The sequence below is a fragment of the Chenopodium quinoa genome, unplaced genomic scaffold, assembly GCF_001683475.1.
Source record: "Chenopodium quinoa cultivar QQ74 unplaced genomic scaffold, ASM168347v1, whole genome shotgun sequence".
NCBI classification, from domain to species: Eukaryota; Viridiplantae; Streptophyta; class Magnoliopsida; order Caryophyllales; family Amaranthaceae; genus Chenopodium; species Chenopodium quinoa.
This window is the reverse complement of record NW_018744895.1, coordinates 1,451,802-1,475,042: the sequence shown is the minus strand read 5'-3', so window position 1 is coordinate 1,475,042 and position 23,241 is coordinate 1,451,802. Positions and strand designations below refer to the sequence as shown.

Below are 23,241 nucleotides of genomic sequence, written 5' to 3'. Positions count from 1 at the left end.
TCATCCAAAAATGCCCCAGATGGAACATTTCCGGATGTGGGTCCATGGAATGATTATTGAAAATCTCCAAGGATACCTCAAGCGGTAATTGAGGAGGGTTGCTCAAAGACCCCCCCAGCCGAGATGATAGTCGGCTGAGGGTGTTACAAAAACAGGTCATGAGCAAGCTATGAAGACAATTCCTTGACCAACCCCCAGACGGTATGAGCCCGCCTGAGGGTGCGAAGGATCCAAGTCTTGAATATTAGTTTGAAGATAACCTAGACAGTACATAACCGTCTGTGGGTTTAGTTTTGAAAAGCAATTATCTGAAGATGCTCCAGACGGTCCAAAACCGTCTGAGGGTCTAGAATTGGTGATCCTTGTTTCAAGGTACCCCAGACGGTCACTCACCGGCTGCGGGTCTATGAGATGCAAGTTATGATGGGCAATTGTTGGAAGATGACCCTGGCGGAATATCTCCGGGTGAGGGTTTATTGGATGCAAAATGATACTGGTTTGAAGAAGCCTCAGACGACATGTTACCGTCTGTGGGTCTTTTGAATGCAATCCCTAGAAGACAATTGTTCACAAATGTCACAGGCGGTCTATTACCGTCTGAGGGTTTGTGGGCCTATGGAATATATTATCAGAAGTCCATTGAATGAAGACATCTCAGGCGGTCTATTACCGTCTGTGGGTCTACCAAATGCAAAACATGAAGTCCTTATGGAGTCCCAGACGGTGTAAGACCGTCTATGGTTCTACTCAAGCTAAGAAGAAAATCAAGTCAGACGGTACCTGAGTGAGTTAATTGAAGAAGCCCTCAACCGGTGTCCGTATGCGTTCGAATGAAGAAGCTGGTTGCACAAATTAGAAGCCGGTGTCAGAGCTCTCAAGAAATTTTTGCAAAATTTATAAAGTGAGGAGAGAAGGGGGCGATGTCTCTATTTATAGACAAGCCCAGAAGACGGATCGCCACCTTCTGCCTCAAATTTTCAAAATTTGAATCCAAGAGAGAGAGGCGAGAAGCAACCCAATTGTCGCCCCCCCTGTGCTTGACACCTGTCACAGGTGACACGTGGCTACGCTACGTCACACCTGTGAGGGGCAAATGTTTAGGGTAAAAATTACCCTATGCCACGTGGCCAGTAGTATGATGACACGTGGCAGCCCACCAGAGGCCCAACGGGATCCAATCAGATGCTGACACGTGGCATCAAAACCCTAATCAGGGAACATGCCTCCCCCACTATAAATAGGGGAAAAATCCTCATTTATGACCCATTCATAAATACATACACAAAACCCGAGCAATCTTAATTGCGGAATCTCCCTGAATCAGAGAGAAACATCCACTCTACTTTTCGCACGCTTTCTCATCCGGAATCATACTAACTTGATCTTCGGAGGCGGAACTCCACCCAACCGGAGTTTCGTGGTTTTGCAGGTACAGAAGTCAGGCGTGCATACTCCGTATTGTAACTCTCTTGAGGGACCAAAAACACCCGAAACACATATCACAGTGAAGAAATAGAATGATGTGTTCAACTGGATCAAAGTTAAGAAAGGAACTTACTGCTTTAAGACAAGTTACTGGTTTCAAGTGCACAAGAACAAGCCTCAAATGTGGTCACCTAGAGTATCGAATTTCTGGAAGGATCTGTGGAAAAGTAACCTTGAGAAAAGAGGCATCTACACTTCTAACCAGTGTCCTCTCTGTGAAAAAGAGCAAGAAGACATGAACCATTTGTTCAGATTCTGTGAAATAACGAGGAGAGTATGGATAGCACCCCCTCTTGGAATTAATTCTGCTAATCATCAATTTTTATCTTACAGGGAATGGGTAATTGATTGGATTACCTATCTAATGAAGAAGAAAGACCGTCAGCATTCACCCATGGTATGGTTTTTGGCTGTATTGTGGGCCATCTGGATCCATAGAAATGACATCATTTTCAAGGGCGTGAGTGTTAACCCAAGTACCATATTGGAGTTAGTACAGTCACACGTCTTCAGATGGGAAGCAGCAAATAACACCTGTAATCCACAAGAGAAATTAGATGGCCAAAAGCAAAGACCTCAGGCAACACCTTCAATTTGGAAAACAGGGAAAATAACTGGAAAAACCTTTTCTTTCAATATGTGTGGATGCAGCCTGGAAGCAGAAGGAGAATAACGGGAAGAAGATATGGAAAGCAACTGCAGCCTTAGCAGAACATGGCCAAACCAGACAGTTTCAAGGAGCCTCCAGAATTTTTGCTTTAACGTCGAATCAAGCAGAAGGGGTGGCAATATTGAGAGCATCAAGAGAAGTCCCTGAAGAGTTCAGAAATCTGGTTATCAAATCGGACTCCGATAAAGTGGTACAAGCACTGAGACAACCAGCACAAGCGGAAGATGAATTAAGGCAGATTATCACAGACATAAAAGATGCAGCAACCACCAGAGATTTCATAGCCTGCATTAAAGTTCAGCGAAGCATAGTTCACAAGGCCCATACTCTAGCAATAAATTGTAGGAAGTATGGGTAGACTGTCTTTGTTCTACTTCTTACCCAGTCAAAAAAAAAAAAAAAAAAAAAAAATATGTATATAAAGCGTTTTGACTAACAAATAAAGCAAGGATTTCAAGACTAATGGAAGAATTTATTACCAAGCAATATTTCTTCTTTTTTTTTTTTTTTTTTTTTTATAAATGTGAAAAATTGACCTTTGACTCAACAAATTCCTTGGGCACGTGAATCTCACATGTTATTACAGACTCTTGTTTATCCACCTTATCTTTTGTTGTTGGACACTCTTCAGTCTTAAACCAGGACATATTATCCAAATTTTAACACAAAAACAAAAGAAAAATATGAGAAGGAAAAATGCCCCTCACAAGAAAATTTGTAATTATTGCAAAAATATGAACACTCTTACATGAGAACAAATACTGCTCCAATACCTTAAAGATTAGGCAAAAGCTATGGCAGCATCATCGATCTCAATGAGCTTGGCTCCTTCTATTCGCCCTAAACAGGTATTCGATATATTATTCGTATTATTATTAGTAGCTACCCTCTTTTTATTAATTTAAACAGACAATAATAATATTAATCATTGTTTTTTTTTTTTTTTTTTTTTTTTTTGATGTGCAACAGATTATGAGCACTTATTCAACAAATTCCACTATATCATTACCATCACACTGTAACATAAGATCAAGTTTACAGGATTCATCTTCTCTAGACAAAAGTAAGTAACCCATTCAATTTTCTTTCACAATTTGATTTTGTGATGAATTGCTTTGGATGTTCATTTATCTACGTATATATAGTTATCATGTCCGGAATTATTTGTCATGTTTCTAATTCCAATTACACTATCAACATAATTTAAACATTCTTGACAAAAAGAATTTCATAGTGTATAATTTTTCCTGTAAATTTCTCTACTCATTACCCAACTCATTACAAGACTAAAATTCAACCATTACATTACCCAACAAACACTAAATGTTTTGACGGAAAACATTTTCCTGGAAAATGATTTTCTCGTTTTCAATTGTTTAATCTGTAAAGGGTGGAAAATAGTTTTCCTTTGTAAGGGATTGTAAGCAACATTATTGAGCGCAATCCTCATATCAAGCACAAGTCATAACCCTTCGTTCCGATCATATCAGGTTGTTATGAAAGAAGATCACTACTGATGGCAACTGGCATGCTAGCTGTAAGTTCTATCCCTCCAAGTTCTGCTCTGAGTAAAGGTATCACTTTGAATTATACTTTTCGCTGAAAGTTGTTTCATTTGCTTCAACATTTATCAATAAGAAGTCCATAAACTACTCTTCTGATTCAACTTTTTAGTCTCACAGAAACCTCAGAAGATTATACAGCATTCGTTGACAAAGAAGACGGCTATTCTTATGTTTACCCGTCAGACTGGAGGGTATCTACCACTTATTGACATATTGTCCTTTGCTGAATTCCTTTAACAGACAGGATCTCTTAATGAACTCTTTTTTTTTTTTTTTTTTTTTTTTTTTTTCAGGAATTTGACTTCAGGGCGCATGATTCAGCGTTCAAGGACCGATACTTACAGCTTCAGAATGTGAGGGTGAGCTTCATACCTACTGACAAGAACGACGTCCATGATTTGGGTCCTATGCAAGATGTAAATTCCACCATTCATATACACCTTCTATTATAAGTTAATCGATATTTCAGGAGTTGTAAATTCTTTCTTCTTGTTCCCATGGTTAACAGGTTGTTCAAAATTTGGTGACAAATATACTTGCAGCTCCAAACCAATTGACTTTCATAAAAGAAATTCAGGAGGTAAGTAACACCAGCATATGAACCTCAGATATCAGTAAAATTTCAAATTGCTGAATGGTTTTGATTGCTGAATGCAGCGTTCAGTGGATGGAAAGAACTACTGGACTTTCGAGTACCAGCTCACATCTCCAAATTTCTCCGTTACCCATTTCACAACTATTGCCATTGCAAATGGTAAGCAATGTTAATAATCAGCAATTCAACTATTACTCAAATTAATCATGCTAACAATTAGTTCAGCAGCAACAGCTAACAGCTTCTGACTTTTGTCAAAAGGCCTAGGGAAACTTTTGATATAGACAATAATATAATGGCATGCAATGCATCATTCTAGAGCCACATTATGATTTTACAAGCCTAATGTACCTTGCTTCACTGTAATTTACTTGAATTTGCTTTGTACTCAGGGAGGTACTACACATTAACTGTTAGTGCTAACGAGCGAAGATGGAGAAGAGTACGAAACAAGCTTAAAGTCGTGGCTGACTCCTTTAAGGTGTTTGAAATCTAGTAGTATAACTCATATAAAACTACTTCTGTAGAGACGTAGATTCAGAACTCCTCGTACTCTCATCAAAAACAGATTATGGACATTAAATCAGTTGTACATGCATAACTGGCAGCAAAAGCAGTTACCTATACAGCTACACTATGCCATTTGCTGTACACGTCTGTACCACTGGTATATATAGTACTGGAAATGAACATGAAATTTTGATTCAAAAAGAAAATGCTGCATCAAACAATCAGAAGTGATACGATCAACGCAAACAATACACAGGGATGATAAATTGCAGTCAGAATGAAAGGCTATGCAGATAAAAGTAGAATTGAGACATGAATTGACACTCCAAAGCTCAACAATCAAAAATGATTCAAAACGCAGTATCCTGTATATACTTCGTATATTTACAGAAAATTACAACTAATTCTCCACTCCTCACTACTCAAGGGTTCTATGTTAAAAATATTACACCGGTAAATAAATTCTTAAATCAATACAATAGGTGAAAAGAAACCTAGCACAGCAACAAAAAATAAGAAAAAAAATCACCCAAAAATAATACACTTTTCCCCAATAGAATTGATAAATATTAATAAATGATTCATCCGGACGAAGCAACCCAAGGGCTACTTACAAGCTGTCTCCAAAAAATGCACTGACCTCCGACAGCCCGTTCCAGAGGCTAATAGAACTCCACACAGCCTAATTAGATCCTATATTCACCAAGTGTAAAGACCTATTACTGTTACCATGGCCAAACCATGAAGCCTCCAACTCTTTCCTCTCCCAATCTTTGTGAGATTGTGACTAAAATAATAATTAACATTTACTTAAAGAGTCAACAATATATACTAGGGCTGACTGAGATCACCTTCGACTGATCCAAAAACAAAGATCAATACCGTAGTCCAATCTAAACTAGTCGATTGTGGCGACGTCCTTTTACAAAATGAGGCTGCATCAAACGAACATACAACCCATTCTTTGCTACCAAAGCATCATGTGCCCCTTCCTCAACTATCCGACCACCATTAAGTACAACAATATTGTCCACATGTCTCATCATTGCAGCCCTGTGGGCGATGAGAATGGTTGTTTTATTTCCCATAATTAGCGTATCCAGGGCTTCCTGCACTACTCTACTAGATTCTGACTCAATAGCAGAACTTGCCTCGTCTAACAGCAAGATGGGTGCATTTTTCAGTACCACTCTAGCAATAGCTATTCGCTGTTTCTGCCCAGGAGTTAAATCTACACCTCTCATACCGACATGGGTGTCATAGCCATGGGGCAAACTACTAATGAAATGATGAGCATTTGCAATCCTTGCTGCTTCTTTTACTTCAGCTTCACTAGCATTATGCCTTGCATAGATGATATTTTCCCTTACTGTAGTCGAGAAAATTACTGGTTCCTGCTGAACTACACCTAGATGGCTCCTCAACCATCTCAAGTTGAACTGCTTCAGATCTCTCCCATCTAGGAAAACCTGACCAGCAACAGGATCATAAAATCTCTCTATCAGAGAGATTATAGTGCTCTTCCCAGAACCTGATACTCCAACTACAGCAACAGTTTGACCACCCCCAACTTTGAGATTGAAATTGCTCAGCACTAGGACTTCTGGACGTGTTGGATAACAAAAATCAACATTCTTAAATTCTATGCTTCCATAAACATTGGGCGGTTTGAGGGCAGAGGCATCATCTGGTTCAATCTTAGGCACGCGATCAATTATTTCAAATACAGAGATGAGAGATTTCCGGCGTTTAAGAATGTAGGGAGCTAAACCAAATGGCTCTACCAGAGCAAAGGTGGCGAAGGAGAATACCATGTATTCTTTGAGAGCTGTAGAAAGATCCATGTACTTGTTCTTGACAGATATCCCCGTGTACCACAGAAGAAGCGCATTACAGGCAAATAGAAGAAACTGAGAAAAGCCAAAACCAAAACCAATTGCCATCCCATGAAGAAAGCTCTTCCTGAGTATTTTCTTCAACTGCATTCTGTAGAGCTCCATCACCTTGTTTCCCGCACAAAAAGACACAACAGTATAGATATTTCTTACTGCATCTTCAAGGACTAAAGATGCTTTTCTGTGCATTTCTTGAATTCCCCTAGAAAATCCGGCAAGCCATAATTTCTGCAGAACAAATTTAGGAACTGATCAGACTCTGAAAACACATCATTTTTTGAAAAAAAACTGATGTCTGCTAAATTAATACTGCAGGATAAGTAAAATCTGTAAATCTTCAAACTTTGATGTGGAAGTCTAGCGGAAACAACCTTTCTGTTATCACAGGTAGGGTTGTTTAAATTTTAGAGGCACTGGGATATATGTTGCTATTGTCGTAATTTTAAACTTACCAAAATTGGGAACAAAGATGTAATTGTGCAACATAAACCCACAAATAAAGAATTTCCTTGAAATATGGTCACACTATTAGCACAAAACTGTGTTCATGGAACAGGCAAACAGCTACACACATTCACACAATTCTTCTCAACTACTCCCTTTGTCCATAAATACTTGAGCTTGACACATATTAACCACTACATAGTTTTAGGTGGCGATTCAATTATATTATATGACATGGTATTTAATTGTGTAGAAGTTGGTAGTATGTTGGTAGATCTTTTTTCTTTTTTCTTTTATTTTATTTTAATTTTATTGAAGTTAATGACCTTAATGTGTGTGTGGAATTTTTTTTCTATTATTATAATTAGTAGGTAGCAAGGAAAAACAAAAGGCAGTAAGGGACCTTCCTTTCTCATTAGTAAAATATCATAGTTTGAAACAAACTCCTAAGGCAGTGATTATATGACTAAGACAGCAAGTATCCTTTATTAAAAGAAAGGATGATGTAGGAACTTCATATAAATAAAAGTTATTACCAATGCAAAATTGTGGGAACTAGGAAATGACCAGATATAAAGATGATCTGCTAACTGCCATTATGTACTATCAGCCTCTTTAAGATGAAAACTGCTTTATGAGACTAAATGACCTAAATAATAACCAACACAATAAAGGGAAAACAAACCATTCTTGACGTGTTATCAAGGGCCTGTTAAAAGAGAAAGCCATTCAGCACACTTATAGTAGGCTTTAGTAGTTCTACAAACTTACCAATAGTGAGATATCCGCTGTAAGCTATAAGCACTGTGTAAACTTATTAATACAGAAATTGCAGTAAAACCAAAGGTTCACGTGGCTACAGCACCACGCATAGAAATTTGAGAAACAAGGACGTGAATAATTTGCTTAAGACGAAATATTGGAAATTCGGATGGTAATAATACTATAAAACTCTAACTCTAACCACCAAAAAGCCAAACTTGTCTTTCTAAATTCTAACAAAACCACTCCAAAACCTAGATACGAATATCTACTAATTAATTAAATACCAACTAGAAGGGAGCAAGTCAAACCTGCGCAACAGCAGAGATGGTGAGGACTGGAAGTGTTGCTAGAGCCACCAGGGCTAATCGCCATTGTAACAACATTCCAATGAGAACAGCCACTATTACCGCAGAACTATCTTGTATAAAGATAGAAAGACGATTACTAAAGGCAGCACGAACAAATGTTGCATCATTAGCCAATCGCATGGATAAAGTGTCGGCACTATTTTCCTCATCATCAAACCATCCAACTTCATTTCGTAGCATAGCTGTAAAGCCAATGGACCAAAAGTATTACATAAACAAGATACATGTGGTTTGCACAATAAGTACCATTTGAAATTAAGAAATTGAAAACATAGCTTAAATGTAGAATCAGGTACCTGAAAACATCATCCTCCTGACTCTTTCAGTCATTTTCTCTCCCATAATACCAAAGTAAAAATGCTGCAAGAAGTTGGCAACCACAGTCACAATACCCATGCATGCAATGATCAAGCACCATTTGTCAACCTCATGCCGTAGATGGTGACCTTCACTAAATCTGTAGTAAGTGGTTACTATCAATGCAATAACATAAGCAAGAAGAGGATTAAAGGAACCAAATATAGCTGCACCAATGCTTCCTAAAACTGCATACAGCCATTCTGCAAGGCTAAGCTCAACTAGCCTCCAAAATGAAGGTGGCTTACGATTTTGTGAATCCTTCTTTTCTTTAACTGTTGGCATGTCATCAATTTCACTATTAGGGCGACTAAAGGTTTGTGAATGGGAACGTTCATTTTTGGGATCAGATGTTAAAAGTGGTGAAACTGGGGATTCAGGATCTGATGCATTAGAGGTTTGTCGTCGTGCAGCTTGAACATCAATTTTTGGTAACTCTGGCAGTCTCATTTCAAAACTGTCCTGCCTGGTCATAGATGGTTCCTTCTCTGCTTCATCTAATAAATTGCCATTACCATTTTCCTTTAACTGCTCAGAAGGCGGACTTCGAACATTTGGTGACTCTAGAGAGCTAAAAGCAGCATCTGACATCCGAAAAGCATGGCCACCAGAAACTCTCTGAAGAGATGGTGATTTCGCCATTTTAGGAGATGATGATTCTTGGAAGTTGTGGCTTGCAGACAAGTCACCGTCAATCTGGAAAGTTGCTCCCTCTTTGTATTTCCTTACTGGCATCCTGTAAAAGGAAATTTTGGAAGTAAATAATGAAGAAATTTACAATATCATTAAGTTCCTAGAAGCAAGCAACATAACTTTAATAGTCATTTATGAACAAGACTTAGAAATGCACATAGCTTAAAATTATTAACAAGACCATCATCAGCAAAAGATCATCACATGAAAGAATGTGGAAAGAGTTCAAGTGCATGCCCTACCTCCTAGGAAGTTTGGCTGCCTCTTCACATTTAAGAAGTTCAGCATAAAGACCATCCAAGTTCAGTAATTCATCATGTGTGCCCATTTCAACAAGTTGACCCTCTTCCATGACAGCTATGTAATCAGCATTTTTAATCAAACTAAGCCGCCTGGCAATTATTATTGTGGAACGCCCTAACATAAGAAGATCCAATGCTTCTTGAACAGCTTTTTCAGCTTCAAAATCAAGTCCTCCAGTGACCTCATCAAGGAGAAGAATAGACGGATTAGAGAGCACTGCCCTTGCGATTGAGAGCTTGATCTTCTGCTCTTCTGTCAATGCCAAACCAGCTCGGCCCACCTGAAACAAACAATTAATTGTGAATTGTGATGGAAATGTGCGTGGGGTGTGAGTAACACCAAACACAAGGGATCCAAAAAAAACATGTATTACAGAGGCAAACAACCACATGCTCCAAATACAGAGGCAAACAACCACATGCTCCAAATCAATACTCCCTCCGTCCCCTAATACAAAGCCTCTTGGTTTTTGCGCGGGAATTAAGAAAGTTGTAAATTCTTTAAAATTAATGATTAAAAGTACATATGTACATGTGGGGTTAGAGAGAGATAGAGAGAAAGAAAAAGTAGTTGGGAATAATTGAAGAGAGAGAGAGAGAGAGAAAGTGTTGGAAATTGATGTTAAAAGTACAAAAAAGTAAAGGAAAAAAGATGACAACTCATCAAAAAAAGGGTAATGATGTAAAAATATACAACCTTTAAATAGAAAGAGGCATTGTATTTTGGTTTACCCAAAAAGGAAATGAGGCTTTGTATTAGGGAACGGAGGAAGTAAAAATATGTATATCAGAAGTTCTACCTGAGTATCATATCCTTTCTCAAGTGAGCTAATAAATGTATGCGCATGTGCTATTTTAGCAGCTTCTTCAATTTGATCTGAAGAAACAGACCGCCCATAAGCAATATTGTCTTTGATACTTAAGCTTAGTAAAGCCGGTTCCTGCGTAACTAGACCGATTTGACTTCTTAGCCATTCCAGTTGGAGATTTTTTATATTCTCTCCATCAAGGAGGACTTCCCCTGCAATAGAAGAAAATACATCATAAATATTGTAGTGTATAGGATCACAGCTGGCTACAGTCAGATAACAAGAACAATATTTTTGACACTGAAGAAAAGAAGTCATGTTACCTAATGTAGGATCATAAAAACGCTCCATGAGAGGAATGATACTGCTCTTTCCAGAGCCATTTCTCCCAACAAGTGCAACAGCCTTTTTAGCAGGAACAGTGAGGTAAAACCCACTTAGGATAGGTATCTCAGGACGAGACAGATAGCTGAAATACACATTTCGAAACTCAATGTTACCCTGAACAGGAGCTAAAGTGTTCCCATCATGATTTGTAGTAGAGGATGAACGGCTTATCATTTCAAATAGTCTATAAGCAGCAATCCGTCCTTGCTCAAAAGAATAGAAGTTTGTTGCTGCTTGATTCAACCCGCTGAAACAAGGAAAAAAGGTAAATAACTCAATAATAACAAGTTTATGATCAGCTAGTTAAAGGATATCAATAAAACAAAGATTCTTACAGGCCACTCAGAATCACAGCAAAGAGTGCTGCAATTATTTCCCCGCCATGAGCTTTTCCACGAGTCACCAAAAATCTTCCTACCCAAAGCTGCAGTGCACAAGAACAAATGGCCAGTCCGTATGTAAAGCCAAGCCCCAGCCCTTGCACAAGACTAATTAATATACCATATCTGAGGGTTGCTTGAAGCGATGTTGCATAAGAATACTTAGCCAACGTCTCATTTGTGAATGCATATAGGGTTCTAATGTAAGAAACAGCCTGCAAAAGCATTGAGATCATCACAAACACATTAAAAAAAAAAAAAAAAAAAAAAAAAAAAAGTAGCATGAAAAGAAAACTTGGCCAACGTCTCATGTGCGAATGCATATAATGTTCTAACGTAAGACAGCATGCAGACAGCATGCAAAAGCACTTAAATCATCACCACTACATTTAAGAAATACAAACATCTTAAGAAAATGTGGCATTAAAAGAGCCAAGCTGAGTTGTTTTCAACAGACCACAATAATATACCAGACACGAAACAAACGTGCACTGCTCAAATTTATATCACACGTGCATGCATCAGCCTTAGCATTCAAAGTCTTATGATAAGTGATATTTATTACATTGAAAAGCACATCATAATGTAAACAGACTTCCATCATAGTTGTGGCATGAAAATATCAAGATAAATCCACACAGATTTTTAGTGCAATTTAAACATATTTGGTCAGACATGTCTATTTCATGAGTAAAATATATGCCAAGTAATAATGGCATATCTTGCCTGAGTAAGTTCAAAATTCGGCCCATACTAGAAAAAGGATCGTCTTTGGAAATAACAATTACAGAGTACACACGAGATTCAAATATCATGGCTATATTTTTACAACTTTTTTTAACAGAGAAGAAGTTTCTATAGTGCAAATAGAATCTCGTCCATGTAATATCGTCTTTCTACCAAACTCATTCCTGTCAGCCCAAAGTAGAGGCAAAGTTCACTGGCTGCTCATTTCAAAGACCACTAGTCAATGGCAAGCAATAGTTACCCTACATCTCCAAGCCTTTTCTAACGACAAAAATAGTCCTTTGGAACTTAATTCCAATTGCAAACGATGAGACTGGATCTAGGGTGTTGTAATGCCTTTGACAACATTGGATCTCTAGTGGCTACTCCAATTGAACAATAAGATAGTGATGCCAAAGAATGGGGTCAAGCATATACACCAAACAACAAAAGCTAGTTTGTATTTAGTATCTACACTAACTTCAGCAATCTCCCATTTTTAAGTGATAGATTTCTCTACAGTTGGTTACTTGTGTTCAGAGGTGGTTATAATTTCAAAAGTTTTATCTAAAGCATAAATGGTTGCACTCGCTTTTTTACAACCTACAATGCATACCTTTGACCATTGTTATCTCTAATTACGTATTAGTAAAAATTATAAAAATACTAAACACGACCCACATGATAATATTTTGATAAATGTATGAATAGCAATATTTGGTCAAAAATTTCAAATTGACGCCAAAAAGTAAAGTGTAAAAATTTTATGACCATACAAATCCTAGCATAATCATGGGTAGTTATGAGGAGCTTAAGGGGGGAACTTGTGCTTATCTCATTTGAAGTAATCTCTCAATTGAAGTAAATGATTTTTTTTGTTCAAATTTATTTTCAATCGGAAATTTATTAAGGTATAAGTGGGTTTGTTATAGGTTTGAAAGAATACAGTAATAACCTCTACAAGCAAGATTCATTCAGTTTAGTTATTCACATGCATAACTTTTTACTACCAAGGTGTTATCTTTTGTCTAGATTTAGTACTAGTAGTCATGAGGAGAAAACAGAAAGTATTTTGGATCTAGCTACTTCCATCAACTCAAAATTCAGCAGCAAGTTCTCTCAAGAAGGGAAACTTCTTAAATGAGGATATGTTAAGGCTTTTTTTAGGCGAGAAATGGCAGCATTGAGACTCAAAACAAAAAATTAGCCTTTGTTAACCTTGCCTAAGCTCTTCCAATGTTAGAGAATTCCAGCAATCAATCAATCAAAGCCTTAATCCCATAAGTAGGGTCGGCTACATGGACTAAAATTGAATATTCAGTATAGTCATCCACAAAAATCAACCTCTGCAATCCCTTACGATCAAATACCTCATTTTCATGCTAGAATTCCATCAAATAAAGTAAAATCAAGTCTAGAATGGACCAAGGATTTTGTTGTTGCCACTATTGAGGTAATAGAAAAGGAAGACGAACTTGTGAAGTACTTGCAATTAACTGAATTTTAGGAGAAAATAGGAGGTTCAATGAAAGGAGGGAAAAGATGGCTCCCGACGTTGAAATCTTATGAAGGATATGAGGAGTTTGAAGAAAAAAGAGGACCAGCAAATGGCAAGAAGAGGCTCCCAAAGTCATAAATAATAAATTTGGTGCAACCAAGCCTCGTGAACAAGAGCAACACACCATACCAACAAATGTTAAGGAGAAAGTTGTAGGCAAACCTCTTACTCAAGATCAAAGACACAGCTTTATGGACATTATTGTGGTTTAAAGTCAGAATCATCATTAGTGGAATCCAAACATAATTAGTATGCGATTGTTAGGTCCACTGAAAGAATGTAGTGAAGGTAAGGATAACCATTATGGCCAGGCTGCAGTTTGTAGCCATGAGTATGGCTTATCAAGAGATTTCTTGTGATAATTTTTTTGCAACTCCTTCAAGGCTTCAAGTGATCCCTCCCATCCTCCAGTTCACCCCAACCATTATTCAATCAACGGAGGTTCGGCCTGCAACTTCCTTCCCATGATAACAATTTCTTCTCCAAGATAAGGATAAAGTCGGTGCTTTAGAGATTCCTTTACTACTAACAGCTCTTCGTTTTGCAGGAACACCATTGGCTCCAAGTAAAGATCAACATGCAATGCTAGAGACATTTGGTACCCTTGCTACAAGAGATTAGATGCCCCTACCCCCAAGTTTCATTGTTTGGCAATAAGGATGAAAATAGTTTGTAACTCTCCTCTCTCTCCCTCCATGCAATGCTAGAGACATTTGATACCCTTGCTACAAGAGATTAGATGCCCCTACCCCCATGTTTCATTGTTTCACCAGGTATATGAGAAAAAGAAAAATCCCAAAAGAGAAGTGAAGGTAATAGGTGAGTATTTATACAACTTTGTATACTTATTGTTTTCATTTCGAGTATCACTTACTACCTGTCTACCTCCATTTCTAAAAGTTATTAATACTTTCCGTCTTCTTCCACCTTATTCTATATTTGGCTTACCCTACAATACATACATCTTTCCGCTCACTCTCTCTTACTATATTTACATATTTCTTACACTCACCCACCTCTTTGTACTCTCTCTTCCTTATTTTATCCACCTTTATCTTACGTCTACTTACCACATCAACACTCACTCCAATTGCCTTAATTTGTGTTGTAAACAATAAATGTTCAGAACTCTTGGTAACAAAGGTAGTGCATTGTAAGGCCACACAAAATATTCCACTCACATTCTTGTATTTTAACTCTTTTCATCACCCTCTTTTGTGTAGATACTTATAACCATGCAAAAAGCAATTCTTACCTTGAACCACACTCACTAGGTTTACACCTCCTTTTTCTTCTACAGAACCACCTTCTAAAGATGAATGACTAGACTTCCAAATAACACATGTTGTAGCATACAAGGAGATTAATCAAATTGCGGGGAGAAAAGAAATAGCATATCCATATTGTCTACAGCAAAGTACAAACCATAACATGAAGAAAAGTTTATTTTCACATGACTAATTAACTAAAGAATTTCTAGTTTTGCTATTCAATAGTTGGCTCTAAAAGTGACAAATGTAAAACCTGTTCAGCAATGCTCGCTGCTTCTGCATACGCATCCTGGATATTCTCCGCAAGCCTGTGAAGAAATATATTCGAGATTCCTCCCGCAGCAACAATGAATGGCCCAGTTGCTAAAGTTATCAGGGCAATCTGCCAACAGTTGATAAATCCAACAACAAGACCGCTGAAAAATGTTGCCATATTGTGTATATAATTACCAACCTGATGCACAAAAACACATTATTTAGAAAATAAATGAAGAAGATAAATCAAACCACTTAAATCCATTATGATCACGTAAGCAATAAAGGGTACCTTTTCACTTAACGCTGATTGAATAAGCAGCACATCACTCAAGACTTGGCTAACTATGTCTCCATTGTTTCCATATGTATCAAAGAAACTCATATCTTGATTTAATAACACTTGTACATACTTGGACCTGATTACAGCAGTTTGTCGCTCGCCGGTAAGAATCCAACAGGTGACCTCTATAAATGGAATTTGTTAGCTTTGATGACTTGAGCACATTAGAATGATCTGGCCTGATGTATAAGATTCACAAAGAAAGGATCCAGGCTTAAACTTACCAATCCACCCAGCAGCAAACACGCCAGCAGCTATATAGACAATTCTTAGAGTGAGCTGCAGCATGAAACAGAAGTATTAATTAATATGTTCTCCAATCAATAAAATTAAACTATCTTTAATAATCAATCTAAACCCAAATTTATACTTGAGTCGGCTTATATTGAGAACTTGCTTAAAACCAATCACTTTAAAACTTTGTTCATCCTTCTTGTAGGTCTTAAGCGAGGTAGGGAGAACTAACACAAACCAACTAGCTGGCCAATGAATTGTTCAGCATCACAAGTAAACTGTCACCATACATAATATTAGGGCATGCTCATTTTGTTTCTTATAAAGCTAAAAACCAAATCATGAAACCACAATAAGTAGATTTCTGGTTGTATGCTGACAGCTTTCAAAATTAACATGATTATTATAGATAGGACTAATTTTAAGTTCATTGTTCAATCTAAATCAAAACTTTCAGAATCATAAAACCAAAAACTGAAAACTGGCAGTGATATCAAGCGGTCCATTAGGTACTAATATCGTTTTACTAAGAAAATGGAAGGAAAAGAAAGAACAAACTCCACCAAAATACACACTATGAAATAAATCTAAGGGCAAAATACCTTAGAGACCATGCTTGGAATAAGGAAATTTTGGATGAGGTAATAGAAAGTTGAAGGTGGTGGTGAATTGTTGATTAAAGGAAAAGGCTATACTGAGAGCTGTTATCCTTCATGTTTAGCCCTAGAGGAGTAGGTAACTATTATCTGGATTAAGAGGTAATCTATTCGTCGTCTCCTTTCCACCAAATACAAACAACCACAAACCATTCACAATCTCTTTGTTTTTATCCTGCTATCCCCTTAATTGGTATATCTCATTCCAAACTGCCAATCTAACCAAACGGAAATCTACTCACTGAATGCCACCTACATATGGATTCACCAATATTAATCACTTATTTATGGTTTGGGAATAAATATTCAAAATTCAATCCAAAATATCAAGTTAAACAACTTATAACATCCTTTTTTTTTGGAGGGAAACTTAAAAACATCCTTAACCATAAGAGTATATAACACCCTACAGGAATTCAGTTCTCCACCTATGGAATCCATCACCTCAAAACACTTATATGTCAGGCGTATGTTTATAAGTTGAAGGAAATTTCAACATGACTTCGTAAGAATCAGCCAAAAAAACACAAGAGAGACAAGGTGGAACAGCACCATAATTTGAGAGATGTGGCACACTCATATTAAGTGTCTAATTGAACTTTCTATACAGATGCCATTCTTTTTGGCAAGCCAGATTTAAGTGATTTATAATGCAATGATTGTATACTCCATTCACATGGACAGTTAGCTGGCTCTAATATACATAGAACTGGCCCAACAAGCATAAACCTGAATTTACATGTAGACATAGTTCTAATATGGCATATATTCCAAGTAAACGCAAAAATATGCGCATAGACTTGGAAGGCTTTAGCAAAAATTGTAATAAAGGATTTTTTTTATATAGTATTCTAATTTTAGGCTGACTATTTTGCATTTTATTTATCTGTTTAATAAGCTGAAATTTCGTTATCCAACAAGGGGACATTTTATGTTATGCTGGTTGAGATTAAGAGCGGTGTATAAAAACACTGAGGCGCTAGCGCCTTTTTATGCTCTAGGCAAGGTGCGTTCAAAGAGGCGCACTTGAGGGACATGAGGAGCACATAAGCAAATTTCTTTGATTGTTTTATATTGTGTGCCTCACTTCAAAGAGGTGCACGCCTCACTTCAAAGAGGCACACTGAAGCATGCCCCCAAGGTGTGCCTAGGCGCAGTAGTACCTTTATCGCCTCATTGTGCCTTGAGCTTTTTTATACATTGATTAAGAGTAAGGGTTAACAGCGTTAGAGTTCATGCTTGTGAGTTTTGGACAAAAATCATGCTACGCCTATACATTAGACCCCTCATAAATGAATCATTTAGATTTGTGAATTAATGAAACATTTAAAATTTCTTTGCGCCTTGTTATACACTCTTTGAATTCATGAGCGGAAATGAAACCAAAGACTTGTTGTGTTAGAGTGGGAAACCATGCAAGTACTTGTATCCAGTGAGTGAAACCTGATCAAACAAACTATATCCCAAAACCCTTAACTACAAAACCTACCAGAAGCTTAGACTTTCATGTTGATATCCTAACTTTTCTGGTAACTTCATAGCCTGGTTTGTCACCTGGCCCCCATCACTGTACTGCATATAACCTATCACAGTGAAACAGTGCCACTATCCTTTCCTAACTTTAAGACCTAACCAACCCCCTCCCCCGGATCCTTCCTTCCTTTACAATCAGTGAGGCTAAGTCTACTATACGAAAAAAAAAAAAAAAAAAAAAAAAAAAAAAAAAAAAAAAAAAATATTATGACAATGGCCTTCAATGGTTTCTCCTAGAGATTGTCATTGAATGTGACCATGAACTGGTTGTTTGAGTACACAAATGGCATGATGTAGAGTGGAGAGGTCAAGAGGAGTGAGTAAGAGAACAAAGAGTAAGTTGTGGATCAATTAAAGGGGAGGCAGGGAAGAGAAGAAATACACAATGGGGACAGCATTAGAAAAGAATCATAACCATTATAAACACATAAGCAGCCCTCACAAGCTGTTGACAGATAACACCACAAAAGGATTCTTTACTAACTTGGCAGCATGAAAAGAAGCCCACAAAACACTTTAGACAGTTGCAATGTAAAAGTGCATGGAAGGGGAATTTAATTAAAATCTGAAGCAAAATAGAGAGCATTAACTCATAAAATTCCCAGACAAGATAAGCACTTCTTTTTGAGAGCTACTCTGTTGCTCCGTGAATAAAAATTCTACCTAATTGAAAATTATGCTAACACAAGTCACCTACTCTATTAAATATAGGAATACGCAGAGTATCCATTTTTATATATCTTTCCAGAAATATGTCAAGATAACATGGTCTTCACGGAACAAATTGTTAAAGCATCCAAGACGCTTAGTAATTAATAAAATCAGAATTTCATGATATATGAACCCCCCATCCTCCCTTATCTTCTCCCACCTAACAAGTCACAACCCACCAACCATCTCTTCCCTCCTTCATCATAATTGCAGTGTCAATAACCATGGATAGGCTGATTTAGTGATTTCTACACTAACATAGTCAGAATTGACCTAGTGATGTTAAATTGAACTTTTCCTTGGTCAATAGGGTTCATATATTGTGAATTTTGGACAGGCACAACCGTCAAAATGGTATGTTACAATCTCTATCCTCTCCTTCCTCCCTAGCCCTGATTTTTCATGAGAAAGTGGAGAGAAAAGAAAGAAGATTAAAGGGGAAGATGAGAAATGGTGCAATGTTAAGCTGGATTATAATTGGTGATCATGCTGATGCCATGGTGGTATGGGTGCCTCTAATGGGGAGGTGGTGATGATACTGGCTTGGATTTGCATCAACTGTACGTAATGGAACTCGACACCTTAAGGGGGGGGAGGGGGGGTACTTATATTGGCTTGGTTATGCATTACATGGAATTTGAAATATTAAGGGGAGGCAGGAATAAAAATTATTCCTTGAGTTAGGGAAAGTATGCACAGAAATGGAAACCCACAAAAATAAAAAATAAAAAAAATTGCACCAAACACTTGGTATTTGGTAAGAGAGTGAGCACTTTCATTTCTGCACTTCGCAAAATGGTGGAACCAATAAGCTTAGTTTTGTTATTATAGTTTTCTGTAAATGCACAAACAGATTACTCAAAGCTACGGCCACACTCCTCTTCTTCCCAAAACTGTACAATTTTGATTTCTTGTGAAGTGTGATCATTCTCCTATGGCTAATTTATATCCAAATATACAGAATAAACAACTCATCACTTGATCAAGCCACAATTCCACTAAGGAAAAGTATATGACTAACAATGGGCAACTGGAGAAAAACCTATGTGAAGTAAAGAAACAGTATAGAAGATCATAAATTGAAAAATCAGATTATGTAGGCTCGTATCAATTGAGGGCAGCTTTTCCTCGTGCTTAAAGAGACAAATCCATCATCTCTCCTCCAGCCTAAATGACAATCTAACAAACACCCCACGAATAATTACAGGCTGTTCATAAAAAACAATGTCATCTATCTTAAGTCGACGTCTAAGTGTCATTCAAGTGGCAATTGAGAATTTCCTCAATAACCTAAAATTAAGGAAAGTAAGCTCTCTACTCTAATTAAAAAAACTCCGAATTCGGAACACAAATGTGATTCTTTCACACAAAACCACTCTAAAATCTCAATCTCATACATCAATTGTACACTCCCAAAACAACACATAAACAAAATATCATAAAATAAAATCAACAAAAGTTAAAAACAAAAACCTAGGGTTTGAGCAAACAAAAAAGCAAGCATACCTCAATAAACCTACTATGCAAGTCCTCCTCAGTAACAGACTTCAACGAAAGAAGCTGAATAATCTGAGCAAAATAATGCAAATAAACAACCAACGCCGTCCCATGAGCAGCAGCAGCAAGCGATCCAACCGCCATAAGAAACCAATCAAGTCGGTCAGCACAAGCAAACAGTCTGGAAAAAGGAACTGCAGCCGGTGGCGGCTCGATCTCATCCTCATTATCATCCTCCATTTCATCCTCCATCTCCGCCGCCGTCCCCGTACCTTCCGGATTCATATCCATGTACGGAGACGGCGACTCCGGTGGTTCCGATACTTCCGATACCGGCGTTAACGGTTGTATGTGTGGTGGGGACCACCCAAACAACCCCCGTGATATATTCATTATTTAATCCCTCTTCAAAATTCACCTAGATTCTCGCGCTTTCGAAGATATACTTTGATCGGAAATCACTCTTACTCAATTTTTTTCAATTTTTATTTCAGATTTCAGCTTAATTTTTTAAAAATGCTTTCGAAGTTGAAAATAGCTGAAAAAATTAGTGAGAAATTGAGCAGATCTTTGTTGTTTGAAGTTTGAAGTTTGAAGTTTCTCTCTCCTGCTGTTACAGTAGTAAAACTCGGGCGAGTTGAGGTGAGTGAGTCAAAGTAGGCGGGAGAGAGGAGAGAGGAGAGAGGAGAGAGAAAGTGAGTGGGAGTGGGTTTGACTCGTCGTCGTTGAACCTTCTTTCTCTCTCTAAAACTAATAATAAAAAAAAAAAAGGAAAAGAGAAAAAAAAAAAGAAGAAATGAATTTAGAGAGAGAAATAAAAGAAGAGGGAGGAGAGAGAAATGGAAAGAAGAAAGGAAGAGGTAGGTTAACGGCGACGACGACGTATTTCAAAATTTGTTTGGAGATTTGTGAAAAAGAAGGCGCTTTCTTCAACGGATGTTTACCAAGGGTATTTTTGGAATTTTCACTAATGGGTCTAATATATTTTTTTCAAAATTATTTTTTAATTTATGTATTTATTATTTGACTGACTAAATTTGTTTTTTTTTTTTTAGTGTTAATTTACTTTATGGGTTTGGAAATGAAAAAGGCAATGGAAGAGGGGTGACATGATTAGAAATGGTGGTGGGTACTTTTTGTAGTGATGCCAATGAATTTCGTCTGTTTTTTATTTTTTTTATTTTTTTATTTATTTTAAATGATTTTTAGATTAGAGAATGTAATGGCTCAAGTAATTATCTTTCTATTTGATGAGCACACGTACGTAATGAAGGAGGTGGTTTGACTTGCTTTTGAGTTGGATTTTGAAGTTATTTAAACTAGATCGTATTCTTGCTAATTACATGGAAAAATAATTTTAAAATATTTTAAATTTCGTAGTAATGAATCACAAAAAAAAAAAAAAATCGTAGTTGTAGAGAACTATTAGCGGTCAGTGGCGGACTCAGGAATTTCCGACTGGTGAGTCACAATCGATAACCAAATATGTAAAAAAAAAATTTTACCAAAATTCCTAAGAAAAATTATTTACAAAGATCATCCAAATAGAAAATTGACAAGATTACAATACTAACTTATAATTAACAAGCTTAAAATGGACCTAAAATAATAATCACAATAATTAACAAACTAATTTATTTATTTAATTTTTTTTTTTTAAGAAACTTAATAATTTTTTTGGGCCCTGGTGAGTCATTTGACCCACCAGGCACAAAGGCAGGTCCGCCGCTGTTAGCGGTACTAATTTCTTCATGCATAGGATGGCAATATTTGTAAATAAGTTGAAGTATTTGTTGGGGCCATGTACAGCCGGCAGTGTAGTTGGGTAAAAAGTATTACGATGGAGGCAAAAAAGTAACGAGGCTAGTTTGGAGAAAGTGGGAAAGTGAAATGGTACATTTGATATCCAAAATGATACTTTTTATAGTTACAGTGGTACTTTTTGTGTACTATTATGCATGTATATTATACCATTACATTATAAATTATCTTAGTAGTACTATTAATTATTATATTTCACAGTGGTACAATATTTGATGTACAATTTACATACTCACTTGTACCATTTGACAAATATTTATACCACTACAATATTTGATGAAACTATTTACCTATTTGATGGTACGTAAATTTGATGGTATGTATAACTCAAAAATGAAACAGGGTCAAACAAAAGTCAGCTCACCTTCATTTAACCCAACCTATGCGAATTTGTGCCTCTGCCCTCCTATTTACAAACCATGTAATACCGCTTGTGCCCTTAGTAATTTAGTATCACTCTAGTAGAAGTTTGAGAGTGTTAATTTTTTGTGTTAATTTATGTTTGAAAAGGTATAAATTTTTAAGTTAAGTTTAAGAAAAAAATAAAGAAAAAGAAATGCGTATATTTTATAATTGCACGTGATTAAGGTAAATCTACTTTAGGTCACGAGGCCTAATCTAAGGTCGACAAATAACCCAATCTCAAGGTGATGTGTCACTAAGCCTAGCCCAGCCCAAAGTGGACAATTAGAGCGCGACATGTGATACTAGAAACATACTAGACTACTAGTAGTGATCAAAGGCTCAAAAGCCTGCAAAAACGATGTAATTAAGGTCTTGTTCACTTCACCTTATTTTTGCTAAATTAAGGGGTCATTTGGTTCGCAGAGGGGAATCAGAATGGAATGTAGAAAGGGAATGGAGGAGAATGGAATGAAACCCTCAAAATTAAGCATGTTGTTTGTTTACAAAAAAAGTTAGGGAATCACACCACCATTGCACCACCACATCACCACCACAACACCTATCCTTCATTTTTTTCCACCTTCTCTAGCCACCCCACCGCCCAACCAATAGCCACCCGCAAGAACCCAAACCTCCACGACCCAAATCCAAACCCACGCCACCCCCAAGAACCACCAAAACGAAACCCAGCTGAGCAACCCCACGAATTGAACCCACGCAACCCCCAAATCCAAACCCACGCAACCCCCAAGAACCACCGGTGAGGTGCGGCGAAACCACGACCGAAACCTAGCTAAGAAACCACGACCGAAACCCAGCCAAGAAACCACGTCCGAAACCCAGCCAAGAAACCACGTCCGGAGGGTTTTTTAAGGGTTATACGTGGGTCGGGGAAGGGTTTTTGGTGGGAGGAGGGGCGGCGAGGGTCGGGCGAAGGGCGGCGAGGTCGGGGGAAGGTCAACGAGCATCCGGCGAGGTGAAGTGAGTTTCGGCGAGGTGCATCCAG

At 37.4% G+C, this 23,241-nt stretch overlaps 2 protein-coding genes and 1 long non-coding RNA gene across 3 annotated transcripts; 1 reads left to right on the top strand and 2 right to left on the bottom strand.

The window, feature by feature from the left end:
• Positions 1 to 1,564: 1,564 nt before the first annotated feature.
• On the bottom strand, positions 1,565 to 2,560 carry LOC110706011. Its single transcript, XR_002508184.1, has 3 exons — positions 2,110 to 2,560; positions 1,843 to 2,019; positions 1,565 to 1,698 (listed from the first exon to the last, which is right to left on the bottom strand). It is a non-coding gene; the product is annotated as an uncharacterized LOC110706011 (long non-coding RNA).
• Positions 2,561 to 2,785: 225 nt separating this feature from the next.
• On the top strand, positions 2,786 to 5,031 carry LOC110706010 (photosynthetic NDH subunit of lumenal location 1, chloroplastic-like). Its single transcript, XM_021883926.1, has 8 exons — positions 2,786 to 3,003; positions 3,125 to 3,218; positions 3,646 to 3,729; positions 3,838 to 3,911; positions 4,014 to 4,136; positions 4,229 to 4,300; positions 4,378 to 4,474; positions 4,708 to 5,031. The coding sequence occupies exons 1-8, from the start codon at positions 2,950 to 2,952 to the stop codon at positions 4,809 to 4,811; spliced, it is 702 nt and encodes a 233-aa protein (XP_021739618.1). The 5' UTR covers positions 2,786 to 2,949; the 3' UTR covers positions 4,812 to 5,031.
• Positions 5,032 to 5,142: 111 nt separating this feature from the next.
• LOC110706009 (ABC transporter B family member 6-like) lies at positions 5,143 to 21,013 on the bottom strand. The gene is made up of 11 exons (XM_021883925.1): positions 20,019 to 21,013; positions 15,603 to 15,657; positions 15,328 to 15,503; positions 15,034 to 15,234; positions 11,181 to 11,440; positions 10,782 to 11,092; positions 10,450 to 10,670; positions 9,590 to 9,930; positions 8,594 to 9,390; positions 8,238 to 8,479; positions 5,143 to 6,948 (listed from the first exon to the last, which is right to left on the bottom strand). Exons 1-11 carry the CDS (start codon positions 20,400 to 20,402, stop codon positions 5,719 to 5,721), a joined length of 4,218 nt encoding a protein of 1,405 aa, XP_021739617.1. The 5' UTR covers positions 20,403 to 21,013; the 3' UTR covers positions 5,143 to 5,718.
• Positions 21,014 to 23,241: the final 2,228 nt, after the last annotated feature.

Bases quoted from the DNA above. Each gene is read 5' to 3' on its own strand.
- LOC110706010 (XM_021883926.1), top strand. From the start codon at position 2,950: ATGGCAGCATCATCGATCTCAATGAGCTTGGCTCCTTCTATTCGCCCT. The intron at 3,004-3,124 runs GTATTCGATATA...GATGTGCAACAG, and splicing joins CTTCTATTCGCCCTAAACAG to ATTATGAGCACTTATTCAAC. The intron at 4,301-4,377 runs GTAAGTAACACC...TGCTGAATGCAG, and splicing joins TCATAAAAGAAATTCAGGAG to CGTTCAGTGGATGGAAAGAA.
- LOC110706009 (XM_021883925.1), bottom strand. From the start codon at position 20,402: ATGAATATATCACGGGGGTTGTTTGGGTGGTCCCCACCACACATACAA. The intron at 11,441-15,033 runs GTTTTACATTTG...ATGCTTTTGCAG, and splicing joins CAGCGAGCATTGCTGAACAG to GCTGTTTCTTACATTAGAAC. The intron at 8,480-8,593 runs GTACCTGATTCT...TTGGCTTTACAG, and splicing joins CAGGAGGATGATGTTTTCAG to CTATGCTACGAAATGAAGTT.